Source organism: Heterocephalus glaber, unplaced genomic scaffold, assembly GCF_053883595.1.
Source record: "Heterocephalus glaber isolate CG9 unplaced genomic scaffold, H.glaber_assembly_v1.0 deba00001442, whole genome shotgun sequence".
NCBI classification, from domain to species: Eukaryota; Metazoa; Chordata; class Mammalia; order Rodentia; family Bathyergidae; genus Heterocephalus; species Heterocephalus glaber.
In genome coordinates this window covers 47,636,225-47,656,494 of record NW_028258296.1, presented here as the reverse complement: position 1 = coordinate 47,656,494, position 20,270 = coordinate 47,636,225, and the positions used below count along the sequence as shown (strand labels likewise).

General features: G+C 39.5%; 1 protein-coding gene across 1 annotated transcript in view; it reads right to left on the bottom strand.

Annotated features, from left to right (window-relative positions):
- The window catches only part of Lrig2 (leucine rich repeats and immunoglobulin like domains 2), a 61,074-nt gene extending 43,050 nt beyond the window's left edge, over positions 1–18,024 (bottom strand). The window contains exon 1 of the mRNA XM_004853755.3: positions 17,563–18,024. Coding sequence (XP_004853812.1) covers positions 17,563–17,798 — 236 coding nt within the window. The 5' untranslated portion in view covers positions 17,799–18,024. The remainder of the gene's footprint in view (positions 1–17,562) is intronic.
- Positions 18,025–20,270: the final 2,246 nt, after the last annotated feature.

The window sequence follows — 20,270 nt, the reverse complement described above, 5'->3', positions numbered from 1 at the left end:
AAATAGGGAAGGGTGGAGGGGGTGAAGGGAGGGCTAGAAATGGGGAAAAAATAAGAGCCAAGATGCATTATGTAAAGGTACAATTCCCAATGAGAAATGTAATTGTGTTGTATACCTACAATGTACCAATAAAAGAATTTAACAATAAATAAATAAATAAATAAATAAATAAATAAAACAGGACCTAAGGATGTAGCTGAGCACCTAACATATGAGAAAAGTTGGGTTCAATCCCCACCACCACCAAAAGCAAAGCAAAGCAAAGCAACTAAAATAGTAATACTAAAAGTCCAATTAAATGTGAATTTGAGTAGTACAGACAAAAAGAAATGTTTATAAATAAAATTTGTCTAAATTTCAAAATAGCTATATTACTTTTAATTTTATGTCATTAGTAATTAGAAAATATATTCATATGGTTCAATAATCACAAAATTATACATTAAAAATTTTCTACCCTTGCTTCCAAGCACCCAATTCCCCTTCCCACCTGCAACAAATAAAAATAGTGCATACTATTTCTTTTCTTTTCTTTTTTTTTTTGGTACCAGGGATCGAACTCAGGACCTTGTTCTTGAGAGGCAGGCAGTGGCACCACTGAGCTAAATCCCCAGCCCTAGTGCATACTATTTCTTGTGCAGTCTTCCAGATATTTTATACTAGAGCCAGGGATTTAGCTCAGTGACATTAGGGCTGGGGATTTAGCTCAGTGGTTTCACTGCCCACTGCACAAGCGCAAGGACCCGAGTTTGATCCCCAGCACCAAAAAAAAAAAAAAGTCTGGGCATCTATATTAAAATTGAAGTTTACCAATATTTTTATAGCTTCAGGAGAGGGAAATTAATGTCACCTTAAATTATGTTAATGATGATGACAGTGGTGGCTAATTTATTAAGTATCAGGTAGTCTTCTATATATATTGTATATACATTAGCTACTAAATTCACACAAAAACTACTTTACAAAGCACTTTTTTTTTTTGGTACCAGGAATCAACTCAGGTCCTTGCGCTTGGGCAGCAGGTGGCGAAACCACTGAGCTAAATCCCCAGCCCAGCAAGGCACTTTTATAATCTTCATTTTCCTAATATGGCAACAGGCACTGAGAGATTAACAATTTGTCAATCCAAGGTCACACAACTAATAAGTGAGGAAGCCACAAACTCAAAATTCCAGCTCACTTCCAGCAAGCAGTTTATAAGATACAGTAGAGTCCACTGAGGTTAGTCACAAGTTGAAATACCTGAGTAGGCTAAAAAAAAATTCACTCTGATGCTTCCTGGCATCTTTACAAGGCTGAGGTGGAATCCAATCCACACAAGCTGTCTGCTTGTGCTATGTATTGTGTGTTACAATATGGCTACCAATAAGGACACACTGGAGAAACATTACGAATCAATTTCTCTCACTGTGCCACCACAGGCAGTTGACAGGATGCATGCAGGTTTAAATGATGTCTCTATTACAGCAGAATAATCTGTTCTCAGCTAGATTCATGCCTGGCCATCTGTAAAACCTAACCACTCTCATCTAAGAGCTTAATTTACACCATGACATAATTAAGGCTACCTTAAATCACCACTTTTCCACAAGTGTTCTAAAGCTTTTATTCCAAGATATATGGCACAAGGCAGCAGTTCAAAGATACTCATGAATGAAAGGAAACTTCACAAATACAAATTTGCTCCACATAAAAATCTTATATCAGGTCTGGGAATGCAGCTAATGGTAAAGTACTTGTCTAACACACAAAAGGCCTTGGATTCAAATCCTAACACTGCAAAGTACAAAGATTTTGTAAAAGTCTTACATTCAGGGCTAGGAGTGTAGCTCATTGGTAAAGCACACAGATTAAAATATGCAAAAAAAAAAAAATAGATTGGGCTGGGGATTTAGCTCAGTGGTTCCACCACCTGCCCTGCAAGCACAAGGACCTGAGTTCGATCTCTGGTACCAAAAAAAATAGAAAATGTGCAAAGCACTGAATTTAATCTGCAGCACACACACAAAAAAGTAAGAGTAAGCCCCTTATATTCAGATACTTGCTCGCACTTACTATTAAACACAGAATTTCACAGAAATGAAAAGTTTTGTTGTTGTTTTATACCATTTCAACTCTAGCAGAAATTCAATTGTTCTACTTTAAATTAGCTATTCCATATTCTGCTTGAAACTCACTGGTATGGCAAATGAAGAACTAATAACATCAGGCTAGGATAGTATGATCTAATTCTGTATTTCATGACTCCTAAAATTTAGTATTTTCCCCCCTTGGAGATTCAGGGCTTTCATCCTAATTATAAACATTTTCAATTTAATCATAAATTCTGAGATTAAGAATTTAAATTGGGCCCAGTGGTGCACACCTGGTATAAATAAATGCTCATAATGCCTTCTTTTTTTTGGTTCCGGGGATCGAACTCTGGTCCTTGCATTTGTGAGGGAGGCAGTGGAACCACTGAGCTAAATCCCCAGCCATAATGCCTTCTTGATGCCTATATATCTCTCTAGCAGTATAACTCTTGACTATACTTACCACCGAGTTCTTCTATGGATGTTACTCATCAATATACAGTAGATAGCATGGGATGCATGCTTATAATCCCTGCTACTCCCAGCTACCAGGGAAGCTGGGGGAAGAAGACTGCAAATTCAAAGCCCACCTGGTCAATTAGTAAGATCTTGTCTCAAAATAAAAAGGGTTGGGAGGGGAAGGGGAAAAGAAAAATAAGAACCAAGATACATCATGTAAAGGTACAAGATCCCAATGATGAATGTAACTATATTTTATACCTAAAATGTACCAATAAATTTAACGGAAAAAAGAAAAAGGGTTGGGGATGCAGCTCAGTAGTAAAGCCCAGCACTTGTCTAGCATGAATGAAGTCCTGGGTTTAATCCCCACTACAGAAAGAAAAAGAGGGGGAGGAGGTAGAAGGGGAGGGAGGAGGGGAAGGGGAGGGGAGGGGGAGGGGAGAGGACAGAGAGAGGAAGAGAAGGGGAGTGACAGTGTTACTGATTGGAGTTAGGGTTAGCTCAGTGATAGAGCTCTTGCCTAGCATGCATAAGGCCATGGGTTTAGGGGCACAAATACTTATAATCATTGTTTGTTTGTTTGTTTTTGGTACCGGGGATTGAACTCACAACCTTGTGCTTGTGAGGTAGGCACAGTGCCAGTAAGCTAAATCCCTGGCACACTTAAAATCATTTTTAAAGGAAATAATTATTAAACAACAAAATTAAGCTCAACAAAATTAAACTCAATTTCTGCATAGTATAAACAACTTTGCAGAATGAGTGAAAACTGTCCAATCTCTATTTGGGGAAAGAGTAATTTTTTCTATCTTTGAAGAAATTAGGGCTTTTCAAGGGAGCCCAAAGGATACCTGAAATACTTTGGATCCTCTATATAAGATAATGCTGTCTTAAGAATATATGCTTCAAAAAAAAAAAAGAATATATGCTTCAGTGGCTCTCCACCTGTCTTGCAAGCGCAAGGTCCTGAGTTCGATCCCCAGTATCCCCCCCAAAAAAGAATATATATGGTTGATACTGCCTACTACGTCAGACCCCACAAAACTTCCTGAAAGAACTACTTTGAATGAAACTGAAAAACACTAAAGATGAAGTGAAATACACTCCCAACATCGTACTACCATAGAAAGAAACTAGTATACATACATACCATTACAGCTGTTACTAAAATATAAGGTGTCTGGGCCAGGGATTTAGCTCAGTGGTTTCGCCGCCTGCTGTGCAAGCCCAAGGACCAGAGTTCGATCCCCAGTATAAAAAAATATATATATATAAGGTGTCTAACTAGAATTTTGTTTAGTTGGGTTTTTTATTTTTTTTATTTTTTTTGGTACCAGGGATTGAACTCAGGACCTCACGCTTGCGAGGCAGGCACTGAAACCACTGAGCTAAATCCCTGGCCCCTCTAACTAGAATTTTATGGATCAGTGTGATCAACAGGTACTCACTCATACAATGAACATTTACTGAAGCATGTGACATGCACTGTGTTAAGTGCTAAGGTTACAAATATGTCAACATTAGTAACCTTTCTCTATTTCTCAGAGTCACTCCAACACTAAAACAAATCAACATCAATGTGACTCTTCTCCTTCACTGGAAATGAATAAACTAAGCATGCCTTTCCTTTTTTTAAAAAAAATATATAGTCTCATCATGTTGCCCAAGCTGGTCTCAACTCATAGGTTTAAGGATACTCCCACCTCAGCCTACCAAGTATCTGGGCCTACAGGCACACACCACCATGCCCAGCTTCTGTTTCTCTTTAAAAAGTACGTCAATGGCCGGGGATTTAGCTCAGTGGTGCCACGGCCTGCCTCGAAACCGCAAGGTCCCAAGTTCGATCCCCAGTACCAATAATAATAATAATAATAATAATAATAATAAAAATAAAATGTACGTCAATTTACTGAAATTTGAAGATTTTTAGATTAAGAATTTAAACTAGGCCTGGTGGTGCACACCTATAATCCCAGATACTAAGGAGGCTGAGGCAGGAAAATGACAAGTTTGAGCACAGCCTAGGCAACTCAGCAAGACTCTTGTCTCAAAACTAAATAAAGGCTGTCGGCTGGGGATTTAGCTCACACCTGCCTCGCAAATGCAAGGTCCTGAGTTGGATCCCTGGTACCGGAAAAAAAAAAATTAAATAAAGGCTGAGATATATAAAGTTCAGTGGTGGAATGCCCTGGGTTGTCCAATCCCCAGAATTGGGGGGGGGGGGCAGTCGGATAGCTTTTAAAAATTGGTTTCTCACTATTCTTCCCTATGTCCAAGCATTAATTCCATTTAGTTTGCATAAACGAATGATTTATGTATTTCATGACTCCTAAAGTTTAGTATTTTGTTGTTAGCATTTTTCAAAGTATTTTCCCTTGAAATATCCCCAAAATGTACTTAAGAACTAGCAGTCAACACTTTCCTTTATTTTCTAATACCCCTAGTATTTGAGTATTTATGAATATGATGACTGAAGAATAAAGGTTTCACAGAAGGCCTTACCTCAGAGTTGTAAATTCAGCTCCTGCTTGTGCTAATCTATGGGGATGCAGCTGTACTAAATGCTGAATTATTAAAGGTCTTAATATCATGTGGAGCCAGAGGTGCCATTAATGTAGCCGTGCAGTACCCTCAGGGTGTAAATTATTTATAGAATGTGCTGGGCAATCACAACAGCTTGAAGAGCAAAGCAAGTCCCTCAAGCTACTTGAAAAGAGGCCCAGGCTGCGGAGACGCAGGGGTTTTCTTCCACACAGGCACACATGCACACTTCTGAATCATCAACAATTTGCCTTCTCAAGAATCTGTAACACTAAAAGGCCCAGCGAACTTCAACAACAAAACCTCTAATAGAGGGGGCCTCTGCAAAGTTAAAAGATACAAAAATATTACAGCTAGTATTTTAGGTAAGACAATGTTTCACTTAGCAAAATTTGCCATCTTCTGTGAATGGAAAGCCCTGTTCTATTAGAATATACCTAGCATTATTTATTTTTAAAAATACTAAGGGTTGCTATTATAATCAATTATCATGCTATGATTTGGTATGCCAGTGATCTGATATTCTTGGGGTATAATGACCTAAACACAAGAATTTCAAAATAACTTGAAATTCTGTCGCTCTTATAGGTTTGCTTTTCCTTTACCACTAAGCTTTACACTAAAGGCTCTCACTTCTTGGAACTGTCACCCTTCCTGTCTGTAATGGCCTGCTTACTTTTTCAAATTTGTCATTTCTAATCGGAAGTCTAGAAACCCCCAGTGCTTGTTAGCACTGTCTGAATTAGGACTAAATGAGATATGAGGAAGAGTCTACTCTATGAATAAAGGATTCCTGGAAGCATCTGTGCTTTATGGTTAAAGTAGAGATAGTCGAAGATATTGGGTACGTATCTTCAGGATAAATAAGATCTACCGTAGCATGAGACATAATGATACTCCATACTAAACTTTCTATCCTTCATTTGTACTACTAATTTGCAATACATTATACAATATCTTTTATGTGAATCCAAAAAAGGTAAAAGACTGTAGGAAAATGGGAACATTTGCTTCAAGAATAAGGGCCAAGGCCGGGGATTTAGCTCAGTGGTTCCGCCGCCTGCCCTCAAGCGCAACGACCCAAGTTTGATCCCCGGTACCAAAAAAAAAAAAAAAGAATAAGGGACATATTTTTTTTTTCCATTATCTTTCCTTGGGTACCTATTAATTAAAAATATTTTAATTGGAGACTGCAACAATAAAATAAAAAATAATAATTCTACAGATACATTTAAGAATACAGTCTTTGCAGCTGGACATGGTGGGGCACGTCTGTATCCCAGCACTCTGGCAGGCTAAGGCGGGAGGATCACAAGTTTGAGCTCAGCCTGAACAACTTAGCAAAATCCTGCCTCAAAATAAAATAAAGGGGGTTAGGGATGTAGCTCAGTGTGAAAGTCCTGGGTTCAATTCCCAATATTAAAAAAAAAAAAAAAGGGTCGGGGATTTAGCTCAGTGGTTCCGCCACTTGCCTCGAAAGCGCAAGGTTTCAAGTTCAATCCCCGGCACCAAAAAATAAAAAAAAAAAAAAGCACCGCAACAAAAAAATTCTGGGACTGCTGGCAAGTCATTAACCTCTCTAAATTTCAGTTTCTTCTATCAATAAATGAGAATATCAGTGCCAACTATATTGGATTGAAAATTATAAGTATATAAACAAAATTAAAGGAATTAAATATAAAAGAATATAAATAAAATGCTTAACACACAGTTCAATGTGTAAATGTTATTTTAATACTAGATTTTAAATATGAATATGGTCCAGAATGATCTCTGAGTATCTATCTCCTGCACATGCAAGTATAAGCCACCCCTACTGTAAAACTTTAATTGAACTATTCTGGTACATTAATTTATTAAAGTACTAATCTAAGTGTTGCTTTTGAATTCTAATTTCATAGGAATGATGTCAATCATAAGATAGCCTGCCACAGATTTTGTCAACCTTCTGGGGTTCATATCCATATTGGGGTATATACTTATATTACAAGAGTTGATGTTTCAAAATAACCCAGTGATATTATTTCTACAGCTCTCTACCTATTTATTCATGGGATTATGAAGTTATCTACCAGGAAGTTATTATACTAACAAAATTGTAAAAGAAACCTACATGTTTATCAAGATGAGATCAGTTAAATAACTTATGAAAGTTCCATATAATGGAATTCTCTGCAGCTATTAAAAAAGGAACATACATATTTATACAAAGTGTACAGCGCAGTGGTGGCAAACCTATGGCTAACCTGCCTCAGTGGGCTGTTATTATGGAAAGCTCTAAAAGATTCGCCATGACTGGTATAGTGTGTATCTTAAAAGAAAAGGAAATATATATGTGTGTGTAACATCACTGGTACAGTGTGTGTTTTAAAAGAAAAGGAACTATTTGTATAAAACTTTAAGAAGCATATCCAGGAAATAATTAATAGTGAGATTTCCTTGAGTCTGATAAAAGAACTTGTACTTTTCCTTTCTAAATGCTTCAAAAACATTTTTTTTAAAAAGTCTACCTTTCCAGAATGTTCCAGGAAATAAGACTTTAATTCTTTTTTTTGTAAATAAATAATTACTTATACAGTCACCTTCAAATAGTGGTACGAGGGCCAGGGATTTAGCTCAGTGGTTTCGCCGCCTGCTGCACAAGCACAAGGACCCGAGTTCAACCCCAGGGTACCAAAAAAAAAAAAAAGTGGTATGGTACAGTACAGCAGCTGGCATGAGGGGCTTGCATGGAGAGAGCTGACAAGAGATTACTGGAGGAGGGACGGTCGGGAAGAGAAGGCAGAGCTGAAGGATCGTCAGCAGCAGGAGGTGGAGGGAAAGACGGAATTCCCTTCACACCCGTGGCACTGTACAGGAAGCACACAGCAGTACAGCTGTGACAGTGTCTGGCAGACACATGATTTCCACATGATTTCTACTTCCACGATTTCTTTGCGTCCATGAATGTTTGTAATTTGAGGTCCATGCACATCTGTGAAAGTTCGCAACTCGAATGTTCGTAAGTCGGGGACTTATTGTATTAGTTATTTGTTGCTGTGTGACAAATCACCTCAAACTCAGCAGCTTGATACAACCAGTATTTTCCCCCAAGGTGCCAGGCTCAGCTGCGTCCCTGGTTGGCCTCACGGAGGTGTTAGCTAGCTGCTGTTCCCTTGAGGCTGGGTCGGAGGGTCCAGTGGCTGTCGGAAGGGTCCACTTCTTAAGGGCGCTTGCCAGAGCTCTCTGGTTCCCGGCCACACTGGCCTCTGCGGAGGGCAGCGAGCCAGACAAGAGCCACAGTCCTTCTGCGCCTTCACCGTGGAGGAGGCCTCCAATACTCTGGCACATCCTGTTTCTGAGGAGGTGCCCGGCTTGGGCCAGATGGGGAGGAGGGACCAGTAGGACCGAAGGGCATCTCAGAGGCATCTGCCACCCCAGGTGGACTTGCAGCGGGGCCTCTGAGGTTGTCATTTGTGTTTCTCTGAGGACAGAGGATGCTGGGCACGTTTCTGGGCGTTCTTACATCCGGGGCCTTTTGGGAAGGGTCTGTCCGCGTCTACCCGGGTTTATCCAGGCTGTCTTCTTACTGAGTATAAAGCGTCTGTATATTCTGGATAAAAGTCCTTTACTGGGTGTGTATTTTGTCAGTGTATTCTCTCAGTATCTGGCTGGCCTCCTATCTTTTTTTTTTACATTTTCATTAAGTTTATTGGTACATTTAAGGTATAAAATAGTTACATTCGTCATTGGGATCTTGTACCTTTACATGATGTATCTTGGTTCTTATTTTTTCCCCATTTCCCTGCCCTCCCTTCACCCCTCCTCCCTTCCCTATTTACAGAGACTTTGTTTCCATTTTTTCCTTTTCTCTTATTTCTTCTTTTCCCTTCTTTCCTTTCCCCTACCCCTCCCACTTCCCCTACTCCTTTAGACCTTTACTTCCTATTTCATTTTATTTCCTATATTATCAATTATACCATTTGAACCTTATTTACACTTTTAGTTTTTCACACCAGAGAAACTATTCGGTATTTACACATGTGTGTCCTATTTATTTCACTTAAGAGTATGGCCTTAGCCATGGATTTAGCTCAGTGGTTCTGCCGCCTGCCTCGCAAGTGCGAGGTCCCGAGTTCAATCTCCAGCACAAAAAAAAAAAATGGCCTCAGTGTGCATCCATTTAGCTATGTCTCTAGCTTCTCATTCTTTATGGCTGAGTAGTACTCCATTTTATTAAAAAAAAAGCACATCTTCTTTATCCAAGGACTTTAATTCCTTTTTGAGATTACAATTCTTCCTAAGGGCTGGGAGTGTAGCTCAATGGTAAGGTATTTGCCTAGCGTGTGTCAGGCCTTGAGTTCAATTCCCAGCACCACAAAAACAAAAAATTAACAAATCTAAGTAGTAACTAGGCCAGAGATGCAGCCCAGTAGTAGAGTATTTGCCTAGCATGTGCAAGGCTCTGTGATCAATCCCCAGCAACACACACAAAAAGAAAAAAATAAAATGACTGTTCCTACAGAATCCATCATTCCTTAATGCCCATGTAATTTAACCCGGCACCAAATCAACTATCTTCTAAAGCAAGCACACTTAGGCTGAGGGTTTGCTATGCTCTTCTTACTTGTATGTGAAGAATTTCATTATATAAGCAAATTGTCACAGTGACTTTATAAAAAACAAAATTTGTAAAAGAAACCAAAATTAAAAAGCTTCTAGTTACAAATTTACACCAGATTTCACTACTGTTGCAATTTAACTTTTTCACTACAATTTAACTGTTTACAATTTAAATTTAAAACTGCTAATCACTACGTGTTATTCTGGCAGTTGTTACAAATGACATAATTACAGTTTCTTTTTTTAAGGAAAGGCTGGGGAAGAGCAAAAGCAGCAGGGGTAAAGAATACACATACTTTTTAAAAACTTAGTTTAAAGTTTATATTAACTCTTCCCCATTCTTCTGGTTTTTGTCCCAAACATGAAATCAATAATTTGGAATTGGTATAATTACTTAAATTGCTTTTATTTACTTGTATCATCTGAACATCCTAACACTTTTCATGACTGAAATAATAGAGAATAAATGCATTGAATTACTTACTTTGGTATAGAAAAGAAAATATGGCCTAAGAATGCATTAGGGAGGGCCAGGGATTTAGGTCAGTGGTTCCGCCACCTGCCTCACAAGCGCAAGGACCCAAGTTTGATCGCCAGTACAAAAAAAAAAGTCAAGAATGCATTAGAGTACTCTTCAAAAACATTTTTGGTAATCTCTTAATATGATGTGATCTTTTCTCCACTGGTTAAATGCCAGTTTTTCATTAGATTAGAAGGACCTTTAAAGAATACAGTATAAAATGGCATAGACCTAAGACAAGAGAAATAAATTTTCAAGCATTATGAAGCCAAGTGAGTCTCAATATAAAGTATCTGATTACTTGTATGTTGACTGTGTAAGTTGTAAAATGAGACATGCAAATTATTTTCAATGTAATGAAACATAATTAGGACACTAATTTGTATAAACATAAATGGATCCTCCAATACATGAAGGTTTTTAAAAGAATAAAGCAAGGGCCGGGGATTTAGCTGTGGTTTCGCCGCCTGCTGCACAAGTGCAAGGACCCGAGTTTGATCTCCGGTACCAACAAAAAAAAAACAATAAAAGAATTAAGCAAAGCACAGGATCTCCTAAATTAACATTTGATAAGCAGCAACCAGGGCTGAGGTTACAGTTTAAGTGGCAGAACACTCGCCTAGCAAACACAAGGCCCAGGGTTTGGTCCCTAGCACCATACAACTGCTTTGGTTCAGTTGTTCTCCACCACTGTTTCACATCAGTACAATCTGGGAGGATTTTAAAATACAGGTTAGCATCCCTAACCTAAAAACCAAAATGCTCCAAAATCCAACTCTGGAGCACTGACGGAATACCACAAGTGAAATTCCATGTGAACTCACATGATGAGTCACAGTCAAATACAGGTATAAACTAGACATGGCGGCACCACCCATAACCCCAACACTCTGAGACGCTGAGGAGGGAGGACTATATGTTTGAGTCCATGCTGAACAACTTGATGACTTAGTGAGAACCTGCCTTAAAATTAAAAAAAAATTTAAAAGGGCTGGTGATTTATCTCAGTGCGAGGCCCTGGGTTCAATCTGTAGTACTACAAAGCAAAACAAAACAAAAAATGTGCACTAAAAAGACTATATATCTCAGTACTTGGGAGGCTGAGGCAGGAGGATCCCTGTGAGTTCAAGACCAGCCTGAACTACATAGCACGACCATGTATCAAAAATAAATAATATAAAATAATAAAAGAAAAAGACTGTATAAAGTTATCTTCAGGCTATGTGTATAAGGTTTAGGTGCCAACATAAACATAAATGAATTTCATGTTTAGAAAAGAATGGCATCTGCCTGGAATTGCAGCTCAGTTGTGCCATGCCTGCCTGGCAAGTGCAAGGTCCTGAGTTCAATCCCTGGTACCAGAAAAAAAAAAAAAGAAAAAGAAAAGAATCCCATCTCTAAGCTATATCATTACATATATTCAAATGTTTCAAAATCTGAAAAAATCTGAAACATTTGTTTCTTTTCTTTTTTTCTCTTGAGACAGGGTCTCTTGCTATATAGTTCAGGATGCCCCTGAACTCCCTATATAGCACTGGATGGCCTCGAACTTGCAGCAATCCTCCTGCCTCGGCCTCCCAAGTGATGAGAATACACAGTGCATCACTATGGTTGGCTGAAACATTTCTGATCCTAAGCAATTTGGATAAGTGATACTCAACTTGTACTGACGTTGAAGTCTTATCCCAGACCAATTAAATCAGAATCACTGAAGGGTAAGACCCAACCACAGGGATTTTTTAAAATCTTGTCAAGCTCTCAAATGTCCAGCCAGATTGAAAATCACTACAGTAGTTCAGAAATCTATCTAATAGTGTACCCAAAGCCTGATAGGCAAAAGATGCTCTACTAAGATTCCTTCAATTTTCTTTTTCTCACCTTACAGTAAACCTATCAACAAAGATCTGACTCCCACTATTTTTTGCAAACTGCACAAAGCAGTGAACCAAACAGACATTTTTGGAGTTTATAGGATACCATTTGAAGTTTATAGCATCACTGTAAACTAAAGCCTCACTGAGGCACCAGAATACCACTAAGTTTTACTTACTATCAATATGAAATATCTATAAAATGATTTTTTTTGTTCTGTTTTTTGAGACAGGGTCTTGCTATGTAGCCCAGGCTGGGCTGGAACTCACAGCAATCCTGCAGAAGCCTCCCGAGGGCTGGGATTACAGGAATGCACCACCATCCCCTGGCTGTAAAATGAATTTCTATTTGTACTTCAGAAAAGTGGGAGGGAAGGGACAGAGAAAGAAATATTTTATTTCTACATATTTCTTTTTTAATTGGCTTTTAGATGAGCACATATGCCTTTTTATAATTTTTTATGTTTTCTAAAATAATATTTTAAATGAATGCCAAGATTAAATGCAGCAAGACAAATTGGTAGATTATCCTATCCAAACATATTTCACTGAGGTGGGGATGTAGCTCAGGGTCAAAGCATCTGTTTAGTATGCACAAGGCCCCAGGTTAGATCACCAGTACCCAAAATAGTAACTTTTAAAGAAATATCATGTTGCCAGGCATAGTGGCACATGCTTGTAATCTCAACACTCAGGAGGCTGAGGCAGGAGGATGGCCAAGAGTTCAAGGCCAGCATGCAAAATCCTGTCTCAAAAAAGAAAAAAAAAAAAAAAAGAAGAAGAAGGAAATACCACGTCATTGCTATATATTTCATTAGGGAGGAAGGTTGAGATTTGAGGCTGCATAGCCCTAGCTTACTTTTTCCATCTTTCCAACAGAAGCCTTGTTCATCTTTCCTAATTCCTCAGCTACTGTTCCCATGCACAGGAAGATCATATCAAAAAGGGGAAAGGTTGAATATTAAAGTTCTCATGGATACACTTAGCAGTTTCTTCTAAGTGGCTCTCATATTTAAAATTAGGTGCCATGCATAGCAACAAAATTAGTGTGGGTATGTTAATATTAAGACAATCTGAGGGCTGCGGATTTAGCTCAGTGGTTCCGGTGCCTGCCTCGAAAGCACAAGGTCCCGAGTTCAATCTCCAGTACGGAAAAAAAAAAAAGAAAAAAAGACAATCTGATTGCCTATAGAAACTAAAGCAATTAAAATGATATGACAGCTCAGTGGTAGAGCATGTGTTTACCATGTGCAAGGCCCAGGGTTCAATCCCCAGTATAATGGAGGGAGGTATGTATATGATTTTTCTCATTTCAAATTAGAAAAAAAAAAATTTAACAATGATAATCAATTCTAGGGAATGTGTGATCAAACAGGCATATTCATAACACCAAAAGGTATTTAAATCAGTGAATTATACTAGGCTCAATCTAAAATATTAAAATGATTCAGGCTAGACTTGCATGAACACCAAATCTAAGCAATCTGTATCAGATCATTATTAGGTTGAATACCTTAAGGCTCTCTCATTGCAGACTCTCTTATTCAGGTATCTTCTCAGCAAAAATGCCTAGAATACTGCATTAGATTTTGTGGGCTCACATCTTGTTTACTACTTATCAATATACCAGAATAAAGATAAACTATGTTAAAATCTTCAATGCAGTTAAAGAATGCACATTACATATGTCTGGAAATGACTGCTGAAAGTGAAATAGTTCATGGAGGTATGGTGGTACATGCCTATAATCCTAGTACTCAGGGAGACTGAAGCAGGAAGACTGCAAGTCTGAGTCCAGTTTGGGCAACTTAGGGACTTGGCAAGACCCTACCTTGAAACTTTAAAAAAGGGTAGTGTAGGGATAATAGCTTAGGGCAAAGGCCCTGGGTTCAATTCCCATTACTGCAAATAAAAGAAAAGGTTTATATTCAGAGAATTAAACAAGAACTGGAATTAACTTCCCTACCATTATCACCTTCTAAAACCTGACAGTGTTTTCCAAAGAGTATTTCAATATTTACCGGTATCACCACAAATGGCTAAAGGAAGGATACAACAAATTATCCTTCCTCTAGGAAGGAAATATGAAATACAAGCAAAGTTATGTAATTTTTTGCTTGATATCACACAGGTCATTGGTAGTGAGTCCAGGACTTTTATTTTTTTTTGTTTGTTTTTTTGTTTTTTGTTTTTTTGGTACTGGGGAGCGAACTTGGGTCCTTGCGCTTGCGAGGCAGGCAGCAGAACCACTGAGCTAAATCCCCGGCCCAGAACCCAGGATTTTTAAAGAGATTAGGACTAAGTCCACATGTCAACAGTGAAAACATTTTGCCAATGTCACTAAAGTACAGTGACAGCTACTGAGGTTCAACCTCAAGTTTCATATGACTAGACAAGACTTCCCTAGAGTAATTCAACATAAGTTAATATCCTTTGTGCACTAAAAACTAACCTGTTTACAACCATTCTAAAGGAGCAAATGCAAATAATTCTTGAAACACTTACTATAACGAGAACAGAAGGGACTAAAAAATGATCATTAAACACATGTAATCCAATGAAATTAATCTAATACAGCAGTTGTTCCAAATACTGACCCATGATGGAGTTTTCGCAGTCCATAGTGCAATGAAAATAGTAAGGACAAGATTACAAGTTTCTCATAAAGCTAAATTTATTTGGTAAATAGAACTGTCCTTTATTATAATAAGTACTATATATAATTCTTAGTATTTTTGACACTATCATGAAGTGATCATGACAACAACTGGAAGTATGGGTTTTAACACCCTTGACAAAACTAGAAACTAATATAACTGGTCCCCCAAAGTGTGTGTGTAATCTGAACAATGTGATACAAAGAATTCAGTCAAGTTCTGAATACTAATATTTAGAGAAGCAAAAAGACAGTATCTACATCCAGTCTCAAAAAAACAAGATTGGTTGGGAATTTAGCTCAGTGGTTCCGCCACCTGACTCACAAGGGCAAGGTCCTGAGTTCGATCCTGATACAAAAACAAAAACAACAAAAAAACAGGATTGGGTTTGGGTTGCATTCTTGCAAAGCACCAGGGCATTCGCCTCACAGGTTCAAGGCCTTGAGTTCCATCCCCAGCATCACCCAAGAATAATAATAATAATAATAATAATAATAATAATGATGATTCTTTCCCACAATCACTTTAACAACTGCCACAAGTTTGAACATCTAAGTTTAAATTACTAATACAAAGCTACTGCCGGGAATTTAGCTCAGTGATTTCAACGCCTGCTATGCAAGTGCAAGGACCCGAGTTTGATCCCCGGTACCAAAAAAAATAAATAAATAAAAATAAATTACTAATACAGAGCATCACATACGTGTTTTAAAAATTCATATAACATAAACCCAAGAGTACCTGGTGATTTTATGGCAATGGCAACTGCTGAAGAATGTTTCATTTCCCAGTTTAAAACAGCACAATCCTATTTTTTAATATTCTAAGAGCTCTTCTGCTAATATAAGACCCATCCAATTACATTTCTGTGACAGAACTGCTCTCCAAAGCATTTCACTTCAACTGAAAATGTCGATTTCATTATAGGACATTTAAAATTTCTGAATATCACTTGGTTTTAGGCAACTTGTCTTGATTAAACAAAAATCAAACAAAAAATAAATATATCTTACATAAAAATATTTCTAATTACTGTTTACCTACCAATGGAGAATCATAAAAGTAGGCCACATTTATTTCAATTACTGCTAAATGAAGTTGTGTTGTTTTTAAACCTGAGCAGGATTTATTTGTCATAATCAGGTTGCTGTTCCAGAAATTTCTTAGAAAAAGATTCTTGCTGCAAACAAGATCCACAGCACTGCACAATGATATGAATTTTTAAATTTGAGTCAAAAGAATCAGTTAGCTACAGGAGTCACTATTATAAAAAGAAACCGTATTATTAGATTGCAATTGTTTAGTACAACATTTGGTTAATTTCTTCAATGAATATATGAAGTAGCTTTCTTTCCTATTTACGCTAACCTATATGTAAATATACATGTGCATATATATTCATCTCTCCAACAGAGACCTTCTATTTTATTCTATTTCAGGGCCAGGGATTTAGCTTTGTGGTTCTGCCGCCTGCCCTGCAAGTGCAAGGTCCTGAGTTTGATCCCCGGTACCAAAAAAAAAAAAAAGGTATTATTTTATTCTATTTCCAATGAAAATGCAAACAGCCCCTCAAATTTTAATTATACTCCAAGATGTTCTTTTTAATGATGACTTTTTTTAGAATCGACTCTATTACAAGCCTGTCAATTAATAATTGTGTTGTTCAGTTAGTGGCAGAGAAGTAACTGTATGTTGGTAGTTAGGAATCCCCGTAATTGCAGTATTTAATACCTAATGTTGTTCTTAAAGCCACTAGGCTGACTCAGACTAATGAGCTCTTCAGGTGCCACTAGCTAATAAAGACCTGTCAAGATGAAAACTCAGCAGTGCAGACTTCAGAATTCATTCATTCAATCACTGTACTTGTCTAACATACATAAACAAAGAGGCCTAATTTTGGGGTTCTTTGCCACAAAGAAATGGGCTGAAAACACCTAAAGCATCACATGGCTCTAGAAAAAGTACTCCTTCCCTGCCTTACATGGTTATATTAAGTCAATCCAAGAATGCTACTTATAAAGGTATTCTTGGGGGGCTGGGGATTTAGCTCAGTGGTTTCGCCGCCTGCATTGTGAGCGCGAGGTCCTAAGTTCAATCCCTGGTAACAAAAAATTAAAAAATTAAGATATTCTTGGAGCCAGGAGTGGTGACACACACCTGTAATTCCAGCACTTGAGAGGCTGAGGCAAGAGAGTCACCGGGAGTTCAAGGCCAGCCTGGGCTACATACTGAGTTCTAGGCCAGCCTGAACTCTACAAAAGGACCCTGACTCAAAAAAATAAAAACAAAGATATTCTTGGTTAGTACTGAATCTCCTGATACATGATGAAATTTTCAGTCCTGTTAAGTATCAAAACTGCAGCACAAAATGAGCAAATATGCGAACTAGAGACAAAAGTTCACGCGTCTTTGGCGATCGTGTTTATAAAATCATGTGCCAGCGGGCCCTACAAGCTCAGATACACAACAAACGATACAGCCGAAAGAGGTTGCGTGTTCGACCCGCCCCTCAGCCATCAGAGTCTGTGATAGTGCAGGAACCCTTGAGTCCTTAACATCAACTATCCCCGCCCCAACTCCTACCTACTCCAGAAAACCAGACTCCCCGACAGGAAAAATCTTAAAACCGTGGTCTTCACACGTCTCTAGAAACCTTAACATCGGCTTTTTCAGGCTCCCCACCCACCCCAAAGTTCACAACATCGAAATGGCAGTTCCCTTCAACACCTGAGGTTCCCACCTGACCCCCCCCCCTCCCCACCAGACCTGTCACCTGCTCTGCCCTGTGGAGGGGAGCTCGCCCTCCTTTGGTCCCTCAGCTTGGCCACTTTACTCACAAGCTGGTTGTGTCGGGGGGCAGTGGGCCCGACAGCGCCCTCCAGCTCAGCGCGGGCAGCTTCCTGCGACTGCAGTCCAGCAGAGGAACGTTGCAGGAGCAGGGTGCGGGGCAGGGGCCTGCATGGGCGCCGGGCAGCAGGAGGACCGCCTGGGCGAGGAAGAGGATCCGGGAAAGGGGTCCGGACCCACACCCCAACAGCTGCTCCTCCCGGACGCCTAGAGGCGCCGGCGCCATCTTCCCCGCAACCTGTACCAGTCGAAAAGAGCCGCCTGCTAGACTAGGCGGCTCAGCGGAGACGTTTGGCTGCTGTGAGACTCCCTGAAACCCTGGTCGTCACGTGTACTCTCTAAAAACAGACGAAAGCCAGACGCCGTGGAACAGCTGGGGCGGCGGCCGGGGACACAAGGCTAAAGCACTACCGACAACGCTCCTCTGCCCCGCCTCGCGACGCAACGTCCTCACGCACAAAAACCAGCCAATCGGCACCACAGGACGGGTTGCGTCGGGGCAGGACTCCGGAGGAGGCGAGGCCCCATAGCCTTCCGGTTTATTTAGGAGGAGGGTGTTAAAGTGTGCTGCAATCTGGTTGTCTTTCTGCAGTTCCGCCAAAGTTTCTCGGATGGAGGATTCGGTGACTCCTTAAGAGGGAGCAGAAGAGCGAAGCCCTGGCAGTCCACAGTGCTCACTACGGGCGTAGCTACCTTCGTACTGGGAAAGTTTTACCTTCTTCTCTAGGCTCCAAGAAAGGGCTGCCTTCCAAACCGCAAACACGGGCGTGTGTTTCCATCCTGGCTTGGGCCTCGTCGACCTTCACTGGCCCCTGCTGCTTGTCTGCCGCGCGTGCAAAGGTCCTGCATCTCCGCTCTCCTGACAGCATACTCAAGTCTGGAAAGAGCCTGTAAATTCCAGAAGTCACAGGCTCAGTTTATTCATCTCGGCACTTCCAGCTTCTGTTGTAGCTTGCAGTTCAGTAAGTGCTGAACTCCAGCGTGTCTCAGGAAATACTCTGCTCCTTTTGGGAAGGTGATGGTCTCGATGCATACTTTCAGAAAAACAAGTGGAACAAGTAGATAAAGATAGGGGTTTTTGGCTGTCGTCAAAATGAAGCCTGAGGGAAATTTTTACTTGTCCTGATGCAGAGGCTATGGAAAACTTAAAGTCTAATTACTTTATGCTCACTCAGCTGTGAATTATATCCAACATTATTAATAAGACTTGGAGAATAACAGTAATGGTTCACTTAAGTGTCGATTGTTTATACTTTTCAAGTATTTGCATTTGTTACCTTGTATGACCTCTAACTGTGAAAGAGACAAGACAGTTTTATTGCTTACAAGAAAACAGTGTCTGAGTGGTTAAGCTGAGTTACTCCAAGGCAGATGCAAGGTTGGAAATAATATGAGTTTTCTGACTTGTAAATTTAAAACCTGAGCAGATTAAAAAGTAATAGTACCTGGGTTATAGGGTTGTGCTACAAAGTAACTGAAGTCAGGCTTTCCCATGGCAGCTTTGAAGTCATAATAATACTTTTTAAAAGCCTTTTACCAAGCCAGGTATAGTGGTGCATGCCTGTAATCCCAGCACTATGGGAGGGTGAGGCAGGAGGATCATGCATGCAAGCCCAATCTGAGCAATTTAGTCTCAGAATAAACATTTTTTTAGATGGCTGGGGATGTAGTTCAGTGCAAAGGCCCCGGATTTAGTCCTCAGTTTTATTTTTCATTTTTTAAATGTGGAAGTTCTTATTGGAATCTAGACCATATCCATTGTTTAAATTCAAACTGGGGTGGAAGTTGGGGGTGGTAGGGATTGAACCCAGAGCCTCAATATGTGCAGGTGCTCCACCACTGAGCTATATCCTCAGGCCTCAAACAAAACACACCCCTCAAGGCCTGGTTTTGGGGATTGAACCCAAGGATCTCTACTACGAGCTACATCCCCAGCCCTTTATTTTTCTACTTTGAGGCAGGGTTTCCCTAAATTGCCCAAGCTGGCCTCAAACTTGTGATTGTCCTGCTTTAACCTCCCGAGTAGCTGAGATTACAGGCATGTGCCTCTACATGCAGCCCCCAAACCAAATATTTAAAGCCATAAAAACAGCGTGAAACTTCTCTTAGCCTCCTTTCCCTGGCTGTTGAGTAGGGTTAATAAAATCCAGTAAGAAACAGGAATAGGCATGAGCCCCACAATTAGGGGGGACATCAGAGTACCTCTCCACGTTATGATTTCAGAGCTTCCCCATAAAACTATGCAAAATGGGCCCTTTAGGAATTCATGTTCTCTAACCTATGTCCTCCCCAATAATCTGCATAAATCACCCCAACTTAAAGAACTCTCTCCATCTTTATTTCTTCGCATAATTTTTACCATTCTGATAGCACTTATATCGCTATATATTTTTTCGTATTCCCCATATCAGCTAGCACACCACCTGGCACATAGTAAATGGATAGTTAGTAAATGTTTGATGAATGAGTAGATGAGATTATAGTACAACTAATATGATAAAATTACCTAAATATTTTTCTTTATAAATTTTATAACTAAAAATAGCAATAAAGGGAATCACAGAATAAGCCCCCATCTATCTACCTGGATTTGGCAAATAACATGTTTTTAACAGTTTAGTGATTCTTTTCTCATTAACAATGGAATTAGGGATTTTATATTCATTACCCTACAGCTGCCTAATTAATCCTGGGCAGA